This window comes from Panthera leo, chromosome A2 (assembly GCF_018350215.1).
Source record: "Panthera leo isolate Ple1 chromosome A2, P.leo_Ple1_pat1.1, whole genome shotgun sequence".
NCBI classification, from domain to species: Eukaryota; Metazoa; Chordata; class Mammalia; order Carnivora; family Felidae; genus Panthera; species Panthera leo.
This window is the reverse complement of record NC_056680.1, coordinates 61,232,525-61,243,750: the sequence shown is the minus strand read 5'-3', so window position 1 is coordinate 61,243,750 and position 11,226 is coordinate 61,232,525. Positions and strand designations below refer to the sequence as shown.

At 62.0% G+C, this 11,226-nt stretch overlaps 1 protein-coding gene across 1 annotated transcript; it reads left to right on the top strand.

Moving 5' to 3' along the window:
- Positions 1-498: 498 nt before the first annotated feature.
- IGFBP3 (insulin like growth factor binding protein 3) lies at positions 499-7,887 on the top strand. Its single transcript, XM_042913547.1, has 5 exons — positions 499-1,023; positions 4,026-4,252; positions 4,941-5,060; positions 5,835-5,974; positions 6,698-7,887. The coding sequence occupies exons 1-4, from the start codon at positions 615-617 to the stop codon at positions 5,958-5,960; spliced, it is 882 nt and encodes a 293-aa protein (XP_042769481.1). The 5' UTR covers positions 499-614; the 3' UTR covers positions 5,961-5,974; positions 6,698-7,887.
- The last annotated feature ends 3,339 nt before the right edge of the window (positions 7,888-11,226 follow it).

The window sequence follows — 11,226 nt, the reverse complement described above, 5'->3', positions numbered from 1 at the left end:
AGACAGAACCAGAGACCTCGATGCAAATCGAGTATCCTAACTCAGACACGTCCCACGACTGTCCCGACCCGAGGACTTAAATTTTGCAAAGCTTTGCGAAGTACACCCGGGGCGGAGCGAGCACGCCAGTGTCCCCGACACCAGCTCTCGGCGGGGCGGCCTCACCCAGACCCGCAGGCAGACGGGCGGCGGCGTCGGGGTGGCCGGAGGCGCCGGGAACAGCGGGGTGGCGGGGCTGCCCAGTGCCCGCGGCCGGCGGGGTGGCGTTGGGGCCGGAGTGCGCGCGTGGAGCAGGTGCCTGGGCGGCCGCGCGCTGCGCGCCCCCGCCCCTGCCCGGCCGCCCGGCCGCCCGGGGCGCCGCGCGGGCCCCGGAGCCTAGTGCGCGCGGGCCCGCCCCCTCTCCCCCCACCCCCGCGCGCCGTTCCGGGGCGTGTCCTCGGCCACCGGCTTCTATATAGCGGCCGGCGCGCCCGAGCCTCCCAGACGCGAAAAGGACGGCGCAGCGCGGAGCACCGGCCACCGCCTACCCTGCTCCCGCAGCCTCGAGCCGCGCGCTTTCGCCCGGTCCCCGCGCGCCCCGGCTGGCCGAGCAGCGCGCCCTCGCCGTGGGCGCCATGCAGCGGGCGCGCCCCGCGCTCTGGGCCGCGGCGCTGGCCGCGCTGGCGCTACTCCGCGGGCCGCCGGCGGCTCGGGCCGGCGCGGGCGCGGCGGGCGCGGGCCCCGTGGTGCGCTGCGAGCCTTGCGACGCGCGCGCTCTGGCCCAGTGCGCGCCGCCGCCCGCCGCGTCCGCGTGCTCCGAGCTGGTGCGGGAGCCCGGCTGCGGCTGCTGCCTGACGTGCGCCCTGCGCGAGGGCCAGCCGTGCGGCGTCTACACCGAGCGCTGCGGCGCTGGCCTCCGCTGCCAGCCGCCGCCCGGCGAGCCGCGCCCGCTGCAGGCGCTGCTGGACGGCCGCGGGCTCTGCACCAACGCCAGCGCCGCCGGCCGCCTGCGCGCCTACCTGCTGCCCGCGCCGCCCGCGCCAGGTGAGCCTCCCGCGCCGGGTGCGCGGCCGCGGGGGACCCCCTGCTCTCCCCGCCCCGGGTGCTGTGTGTGCGCGGAGACCCCCGGCCCCGCGAGGCAGGACGCTCGCCCGAGGCCCGCCCCGCAGCCGGCCCTCCGCGCGCCACGTTCTCGGAGGGCAGAGCGCCTGCAAATTGCCGAGCGCTTTCGGCAAAACTGGGTCAAAGGTTCTGTGGCTGCGAGGGAGCGGAGCCGAGGGGGCGGTCACGGACCGACCCCGTGCCCGGGAGCATGTTCCCGCTCTTGGTGCGGACGCAGCGCGGGACGTGGGCTGGGACGGTGCGGCCCACCTCCGGAACGCGGCTTCCGCGTCCCCCAAACCGGGAGCCAGCGTGCTTGTGCCAAGGATGCGGCGGGAGCCGGGGGAGCAGGGAGGTGGTCGGGGCTGGTTTGGACTGGGGATGGGTGGGCGGGCACGTTGTGGGAAATGGTGTCCGTCTCTAAGATGGCAACATTGGCGCAGACCAACGACGTGTCTCGCGGTGTGCTGGAGACCGTCTCGCGGTGTGCGGGAGACCGTAAGGTGGGAATCCGGTACTTGTATCTTTCGCGTTTGGGAACTTGACGTTCAGAAAGAGGTGACTCTCCAGGGTCCCGAGGCAGGGAGGAAAGTGAGTGCTGAACCCGGTTGCCACGCCCCGCATCGTCCCCCTTGGTCGCCGCCCCGGCCCCCCGTGCGTGGGTGGCCCCAGACCGAGGCCAGGTGCGGGTACTGCGGGGATGTGGACTCGGAGAATTTCAGTGATGGTGAGGGGGGTGGAGTCAGCCTCAGGACTGTTTGCACTTACTCCGAAGTGGAAGGGATGGGGTCCCGCTAGTGGGGGGGCCCAAGAGGACAAAACCTAACGTTTGGCAGAGTGACTCCACGGGCTCGCCCGCGGTCAGGCGCGGGGCTCTGTGAGGGACATGAGTTGTTCCCTTGGAGAAGAAGTGTAAGCGGAGTCCGCGGCTCTTCCTCCAAATCTCAGCAGGGTCGGCCACCCTCCCGGTTCTGTGAGCGAAGTTTCTGAGACCCTTTATGATTTCAGTTCTGCACACTTGCACGCAGGGGTGAGGCTCTGTCTCTGGAGGCAGGGCTGGCTCCGTTGATCCCGGAGACACGGACACCATTCCAGGATTGGTGGAAACCCAAAAGTGCGGTTGCCTAAAACGTGCACCGTTTTAGCCAGCGGATCTAAAATCGCTGGATGGGTCTGTCAGGGCAATGAGGTCATTTGCTTGTGTGCACTTTATTTTCCTAATGTGCTTTCTGGGCAGACGGTGACTTCACGTTCCTCTGGACACGGCTGTGCTTGGTTAGGCTGCGGTGGGCGTTGGGATTACTACGTAGGAGCACCACAGTATTGGTTGACACGCTTCACTGTAAAGCGACAAAAAAGATCTACAATTTGAGGAGACCCGTGGGGGGAGGGGAGTTTAAGTGGCAGCCAGAAGTTAAGACCGTCTGTTGCTTAAATTCCGAGGTTTTCTGTTCTTGCCAACGTCAGCAGGCATGATAAAGAAAACCTGGGAGGTTTCAGAAACTACTCAGTTCTTGGAAAAGAAATGCAGATATGTTTATTTACATATTCTTAGCATCTCCTTTGTTGCCGGCAGTTCCCTGGAAAAGAAGGGGAAAAAAAGCCCTAAGGTTCAAGGAAATTGAAACCAAATTCTACCTGTTGAGGAGTCTGTCCGGCTCCGCTGCCCCAGACGCCAGACCCTTTGGGAGCTCGGCAGCTCCTCCCCTCACCCACTGGGGCTCGCTCTTCCCGGGTGAGGAAGTGGAGCCTGGGAGAGAGTGTTCCCTGAGCCCCAGGGGAGTGCACCTGCCCTGGGCGCGTCCCACGGAGAGCACGGAATCTAGCTGTTCACTGGGTCCTCTGGCCAGCCTCAGGAAGGCCTGTGTTCCTGTCACCTAGAGCCGCAGGGCGTCACCACATGGGGCTGGCCCCTGGGCAGCAGGGCGCTGGGGACCCCAGGGGTGGTAGATTCTGGACCAGACAGCGGCCCAAGCACCCCCTCCCGGGAGGGAAACCCTAGCACTGCTTGCTGATGACCTACCAAAGGCTCCCCCATAGCCACCCCCGCCCCCACCATCCTGGAAAAGGACCCCAGACAGCGTCTGGCTCCGCATCCAAATCCCAGTGACACAGCGGATGGTCCAGCACGGGCACAGGCGTCAGGGCGCCGGTCGCAGAGGCAGCTAGGGAGGGGGTCCTTCTCAGGGACGGAGGGCTCCGGCCCGCGTGGGGTCTGTGCAGCTCCTCTGGGCGCCCCAGCCCCTGCATGGACAGTGACAGATGGGACCAGGGCACCAGTGGCACACCACCAAACACGCCCAGAGCCAGGGGACCTAGCCGGCCTCTGAGGGGAGCTGGTTTTGCCTGGTGGCATGAGGCAGCGCTGGGATCAGAGGCCCTGGGGCTTGTCACCTGCAGATTGCTGCCCCCACCTGGCGCCTTGGACTCAGCGGGGCGTTGGTGGGGACAGAAGCGCAGGTCCCCAGGCCCGGGAGGCTGCCCTGGGGTAGCCTGCGGGGTTGGAGGTGCACCCCCTGCTGGTGGACGGTATCAAGCCCTGCCAGCTGGGCTGGGAGAGGCCTGCGCTGCACCGACTTGTGCAGTCGGCACATTCCAGTGTCTTTATTTGTATTTTTTGTAAGTTCACTTAACTTGAGAGAGAGAGGGAAAGAGGATGCCATGCAGGCTCCAGGCTGTCAGCATAGAGCCCGACATGGGACTTGAAGCCCCAGCCATGAGACTGTGACCTGAGCCACCTGGGCACCCCCAGATTCCATTTTAGAAAGCGGGCTTCCTGGGCCGCAGTGACTGCCCTCTGCTGCCAGTACCTGGAGTTTCAAGGTTCTTTGGAATCGCTGAATGACATCTCCACTTAGCTGTGGCTCGGTGGCCAGGGTCAGGTTTTGAAAAGACCGCTGACTGTGGGTGGCCGTCACATCTGCGTGTCCCTTGCACTTTTCAAGGAAACAGCAGCGAGTCGGAGGAGGAGCACAGTGCGGGGAGCATGCAGGGCCAGCCCTTCCCCAGCGCACACCGGCTGCCTGACACCAAGCTCCAGCCCCTGCACACCAAGATGGATGTCATCAAGAAGGGCCACGCCAAGGACAGCCAGCGCTACAAGCTGGACTACGAGTCCCAGAGCACCGACACCCAGAACTTCTCCTCCGAGTCCAAGCGGGAGACGGAATATGTGAGCGCCCTCCTCTGTCTCCTCCGCCTCCTCCCTCCTCCCCCCTCCTTCCTCCTTCCCCTCCTGCTCCTTCCCCCTCCTCCCCCTCCTTCCTCCTTCCCCTCCTGCTCCTTCCTCCTTTCTCCTCCCCCTCCTCCCTCCTCCCCCTCCTACTCCTCCTCCCCCTCCTCCCCCGCTGCTTTCCGTTCCTCCCCCTCCTCGCTCTTCCCCCTCCTCCCCGTCCCCCTCCTCCCCTCCTACTCCTCTTCCCCCTCCTCCCCCGCTGCTTTCCCTTCCTCCCTCCTCTTCCCTCTCCTCCCTCCTCCTGTGTCCTCCCCCTCCTTTTCCCTCCCTCCTCTTCCCCCCTCCTCCCTCTTCTCCTCCCCCCTCCTAGGGGGCAGTGGATGCCAGCCCCAGGCACTGGGTGACTCTTCCCTCCATGGGGAACTTCTGGGGGTCTAGGTGGATGACATGAGCAGGAGCGCCCCAGTGCCCTGCACAGAGATGGTCCGTGAGGCTGGCGGTATTTTGTGAGCCTGGTCTCTGACTTGCGGTGACTCTGTCCCCAGGCCTTGCTCAGGGGACCTCACGACAGGGAGCCACAGTCAGGGTCCTCGTGAGAATGGCACGGCAGGTCCCTCGGAGGGTGTGCGGGGCTGCATGAGGCCGCCAGCGCTCCCGAGTGACCCATGGCTCTCCCCCCACCCAGGGGCCCTGCCGCCGGGAGGTGGAGGACACCCTGAACCGCCTCAAGTTCTTGGACACGCTCAGCCCCAGGGGCATCCACATCCCCAACTGCGACAGGAAGGGCTTCTACAAGAAAAAGCAGGTGAGTGGCGTCCTCACGAGTATCCCATGCCCGATGCCCACGGGAGGCCGATGTGCCCTCCCCCCACCCACGGCAGTGTGCTGTCCCCGTCCCCCCCCCCCCCGGGGCCCTTGGTTAAGTGTGACAGCACAGGGACACAGCTGCACTGTGTCAGGGGTGACATTGTGAATAACCATCATAGGGACGTGAGGTCGCGGGCCAAACAGTGTCCCTGAGACACCCCCCCCGGCCCATCCCGCCCAGTGGTCCTGACACATGGGCAGCATTGTTACTTGAAGCCATGATAAGTGCGTCTCTGTGGGTCTGGTACTGCATTACAGCCCCACCGGATCTGCAGGATTCGCGAGGCCGCCGCCAAAGTGCTTGTGGCCCTGGCTTCGGTCCCACGGCCCGTCTGCCCTGGCCACCATCTCACCTTCACGCTTGTTCCCGCTCACCAGCAGCACTTCTGCTCCCCGTTCGTCCCCATTGGTCACTCGCTCATCAGACCCACACCGAGAACCCGGGTGGGCCTCTTGGCGTGTGGTCTGGGACACGCGCACTCCGAGCTGCCGTGCGCCCTGGGACGCAGGTGCACTGGGGGATGTGTGCCCCAGTCCCCAGGTGTGCCTGCAGGTGTACCCGAGGCCCGAGGGACACAGAACTGCCCTGGCCCTGCCTTTCTAGAGGACTCACTCCTACATGCAAGTGCAGAGGGCCCTGAGAGAGCCTCCATGGGTCGGGACCCCGTGGTGGCGCCTCCGGGCTCACTGTGTCCCCTGCTCCCTCCCACAGTGCCGCCCATCCAAGGGCAGGAAGCGAGGCTTCTGCTGGTGCGTGGACAAGTACGGGCAGCCGCTGCCGGGCTTCGACGCCAGGGGGAAGGGTGACATTCACTGCTACAGCATGGACAGCAAGTAGACACTGCTCACCACGTAAGCCTGGGGGCCTGGGCTCGGGGGCCCCAGCGTCTCGGGAGCAGGGGACAGACCCTTCCGCAGGGCACAGCCCAGGGAACCGGGGTCTGAGGTCAGGGTGTCTCCAAGGCCCCTTCCCTCGCTTGAAGGATCTTGGACGTGTTACGTTCACACACATGCAGGGAATTCCAAAAGTGAGCTTTTCCCGCCGGCTATGGGTGGTTTACCTTCCTGGCGGCTATCTGATCCACAGGGACTTGCTCTAGGAACATGCTTCTGACTCAGTGGCGTGGCTGTTCTTTTCTGTAAAACACGTCGGGGATATTCCGACAGCCTGTGATTGTAACACAAAAATGAGATTTTTAAACCCTGCCTTTCAAGAATGCCGTCCTGTTCGATACTATTTTCTCTCTTAATAAGCGAGAGGGCCGTTGGGGAAAACAGAGTGTTTGGTCTCCTCAAGAGAAATCGAAGTAAATAGAGGAAATTTCCCTGTCGAGTTACGTTTGTTTCCCTTCCAGTGGGAAAGACAGAAGTCACGATTCTGGGGGACGGGGGACTCCACCAGCATGTCCCCACTGGCAGGTGCTCTTTGCTTTGCTGGGTGTGTGGGACAAGCCACCAACCCCCCCCCCCCCCGACGTGCCGGCTGCCTGGGTCTTGAACCCCGTTATCTCAGGGCAGGAATCGAGCCTTTTGACGTGGGGGAGTTATTTCAACCTGTTTCTCTGTCTGTTTTAGTTCACGTGGAGCTCAGAAACGCCTTATTTTGCACAAGAGACCGCCAAGGACATGATCAGCTGGCTACAGCCCCAATTTATATTTCTTTTTGTGGTGAATTGATTTTTCTTATAACCAAAGTTTAGAAAGAGATGTTTGCAGCTCTAGGGTTCTTCTGGATGGTGGACTGGAGCCCCTTGCGCTCCCCGGGAGTCTGTGAGACGCAGTTTGGCCTTTCCTCTTGCTTCCTTTAAAAATTCGTGTAAGTCAAGCACAGCGCGGCCGGACCCCGCCTGTCCCCGGGGGCTGTCCCCACCTGTCCGCCGGCACGGCTGGCCCTCCGCTTCAAGACCGAGCAGTTGTTACCTCTGTAGAGTGCACGATCCGTCCCCACTTGGCCTCTGTTCTGCAAGAATGGGGACCCCACACCCTGCTGTCTGGACGTCCCGGCTCCGGCGACAGAGATCTTGCAAACCTGCAGGTGGCCTGTCCTGGGGAACTGGCAGAGAGCACAGGTGGAATCTCACGTGTAAAAAAAAAAAAAAGAGGAAAAAGACCCAGAATGTTCTAGGGAACAACTCCAGAGACACGCGGGGGTAGGGGGGTGACTGGCCTTTGCTGCCGGCTGCAGGGGTGGGGGACCGGGGCAGCAGGACTCCCCTGGAATGAGAGCAACGTTCTTTGATGACCGCAGAAAATAGCGTTTTCCGGTTCAGCAATTCCAGAAAGAGAGTTTTTTGTTTTTTTGACAAGCTCTGTAAAGGCAAAGGATGTTTATTTTATTCTCTCGCCTTTGTCCTCCTTGGCACAATGTAAAAAGAGTAAAAACGGTTTTATTACCTACAAAGACAGATGGCTTGTCGGGGACGCTGGGGGCACGCCCCCCACACTTGGCCTCGTCCCCCCTAAGTCACACATGGGCGCAGAGGAAGTATGTTCTCCACGAGCTGTTCCCCAGATACGCTAGAACCCGTGCGAGATCATCATAGACGAGACACTAGAGAAGAGTGGGAAACACAGCCTCCACCGGGAAGCGGAGCTCTGGCAGGCGAGCGGGGGTGGGGGGGGATGCCCCGGGTGGTCACACGGGTGGCTCACGGCCTCCTTGAGAACACAAAGGGGTCTCAAAACCTTCTGCCTACCTATTAGCTTTCCTTTATTTTTTTAATTAAGTTTTTGGAAAAAAGTATTTTTGAAAAGTTTGTCTTGCATTGTATTTATAAATAGTAAATAAAGTTTTTACCATAAAGAACCCCCCCTGCCCTGTGTTAGTGACTGACCCTGGGCTTTGTGTCACTAGTGAGATAATGCAGAGTGGGGAAGATGTCCTGAGCACAGAGCAAGTGTCTGTTAACAAATGCCTTTGCCAGTCCGCCCCGGGGGGTGGGGGTGGGGGGGATACCCGGGACGGGGGAAACCCCAGCGAGCCCCCCCCCCCCAGGCCTCTGCTGGCCCCACAGTGGCATCAGACCACACCCGATGGGAACCTGCAGCCTAGGAGGCGGATCGTGGCCCCGTTTCTGCCGAGGGCGTGCCCAGCAGATGGCCGATGCTCCTCACTGCATTTAGGTGGTGTTCCCTGCTGACCTGATCCCATTGGGTAGTGTTCACCACTGGGCGGGGGAACCCACCCTGGACCACCTCTCCCATGACCCTTTGAGCCCCTGCCTGGAGGGCAGTGGATGAGGCAGGAGGAGACGAGACCCCGAGATGCTGGCGGGCGCCCCCCTCAGCAGCCCTGGCAGGAGCCGGCCAGTCCCAGTTCTGAGCAGGAGCCCCCGGGCGCAGAAGGATGAACCACATGTCACAGAACTGGCTGTTTAGAGCCATTACTAACCCACTAAAGAAGCATCTAGGATAGGGCCTTGATGCGCGGGCTGGCCTGGAGCTCTGGAGCTGTCACAGCACAAAGGAGCTCAGGGGTGGCCTGTGGGGTAGGGGGACAGGCCACGGGTGGGTGGGGGCTGTCCCTGCACAGTGCTGACCCCGAGGGGAAGGAGCTGGTGAGGACAGCAAGCCCGTGGGGACAGCAGGTTTCAGGGGGCCGTGAGGTGCACCAGTCTGGCAGGTGTGGGAATCGGGGACAGGAGCTCAGCAGGCCCCTCAGGCGCTGTGGGCTGCGTGTGACGCCCCCTCCGGGCCCCGGGCTGCCTTGTGGGGAGTGCAGCATCGTGTGTCCCCCTCAACCTCCATCCTGTGCCCACTCCCTGCCCCCGCCCTCAGCTCCCCCCACACCCCAGCCACTGTCCCCCAAACACTCATAGAAATGAGCGTGCCTGGCCGTGTGCCTCACCGGGCCCAGGGACACAGCTGCCCCAGCACCCTCCGGGGTCGGAGCAGCACACCCACACATGGAAGAATGAGTCACGAATGAGGAGGGCATGGGAAGGGGGCTTCTGTGCTGCGGCAACTCGGCCAGAGACGCCCCTGTCCTGCTCCTGTGGCCGGACGCCTGGAGCCCAGCGTTCCTTCCAGACTCGTGCCCACAGGTGAGTGCACAGAGCACACACACACACGTGCCCACAGAGCACACACAGGCACACGTACACACGTGCACAGCTAGAGGGAAATAAAGCACAATGTCAGCCCTGGTTGCACAAATGTAGGCAGTGGCTTTGTTTTACTTGCACTTCATGCAATTTCAACAATTTCCGAGAGACACGAATGAATTCCTGTCCATGTGGAAAAGCCTGCCTCTCCTGGGAGTCGGGGCTGCTGTAGCTCAGGTGACAGCCCGACTCCCCCAGCCCTCAGCCCCAGCTCCCACGGCTCACCCCTCCCCCCCCCCCCACAGAGTGGCACTCTCCCAACCCTGGCAGTCGCCTCTCCTGGCCCCCAATACAACCAGGACTGTTTGTCTACACTGTGTGTTCTGGGACAGGGCCCGCGGGTGGTGAACAACATGTGTAAAACCACTGGTCCTGTCGAGAAAGACACCCGGCAAGACTGGTGCATGGGATGTGCCGCTGGTGGGGACCGAGCTCTACAGAGACGCAGTGAGGGGTGTGGGAGCCCCATGGCCTCATTGGCCCGTCCTTTCCTTTTCTGTGTTTTACACGGAAGAGTCATGGGACCGAAGGAAGGAGGCCAGGGGGCAGTCACCTGGTGCTGGGGCCACCAAGCCAGCAGCACAGGAGGGTGGGAGGTGGGGGGTGGGGGGTGCGCAGGGCCCAGGTCGGAGGTAGGTGGGTGGCCGCAGAGGAAAGTGCTGGGCCGCTGTGCACAGGGAGGCCTCAGCCCAGCACTGCCGTCCAGACCCCTGCTGCCCCTGGGGGCCCAAGAGGTGCAGTCGGGGCATATTTTGAACACAGGGCCCCCTAGTTGCAGACTGGATGTGGGGGCTGAGAAGGACACAGACTGAGTTACCCAAGACAGCGCCCCAATTGAAGAAGCAAACGGGAGGAGGCAGTTTTGGAGGGACACCAGGATCTCCATACAGTTAAGGTGGGGGACACCTGCAAGCAGGTCCCTCCGGGCAGCCATGGAGGGGTCCTAGGAGAATGTCAAGGTCACTGGACACTTGAGGAGTCCCCCCGGGGAGCCGGCAGCCTGAGGCTGTTTTAAACGGGAGGGTGTGGAGGGGGGGGTGCCCGGAGACACCTTGTGGAGCAGGAAGCAGCCACAGGAGAGGGGTCGCTGTCCCTCTGCCCCCACCACTGCCCCCACTGCTTGGGAACCCTCAGCCCCGCCCCACAGGTTCAGGGACACCTGGTAGAGCAGTGAAGCGTTACAAGCTCAGGGTGTCCCTTCCACTCGGGCAGGTGCCATCGGGGAGGTGACATCCGGAGTGTTTGCTCCCCAGGCTCCTCCCCCAGCCAGGCGTTACGAGTGATGACTCCCAGAATGACGATCCCAGAGTCTCGGTCCACCAGGGCTTCAGGCGGGGACACAGACCCACGTGGCAGGGGTGCAGTGCCCTGGGCAGCGGGAGTTCACAGCTGCAAGACCTTTGAGCAGCACCATTATATCAACAGGTAACAAAAAAGCAGATGGTCTCCATTGGAAACAAAATTGCAACTGTCAGTGGGAGCACAGGTTTGAAGAGCCAGGGAGGTATTAACTTACAACGTGAGACGTTGGAAAGACGAGGCACCGAAGGGCACGAGGGGCAGGCGCTGTCTAATAGTTGAAACAAAGAACAAATACACGGAACACAGAACAGAACGGCTATCTAGCGAAGATGTCCTTGAGGATACAGTTGAGGACCCGTCTTACACGGAAGCAGAAACAGGGACATAAAAGGAATAGTGGACACCAGTGGAGGCTGGAAGCAGGGACGTCGCGTCCAGACCACAGACGTCCAACGTTTCTCAGTGTAAGAAAAAAACTGAAAGACTTGAGGTTGACAGGCTCCACGGAATGCACAGGGGCATAGAGCTTAAAAACACAGATGGAGAAATCAAGGTGAATCCTTAAGATATCAAAGCTCTGAGAGAGGGGCGGGGGGCAGGTCACAGACACAGAAACAAGTGTCGGGCGGACGCTACAGTCTGTCGTCACAACTCTGGACACATGAGCGACAGCGAATCGCGTTTTATATCCGACACACC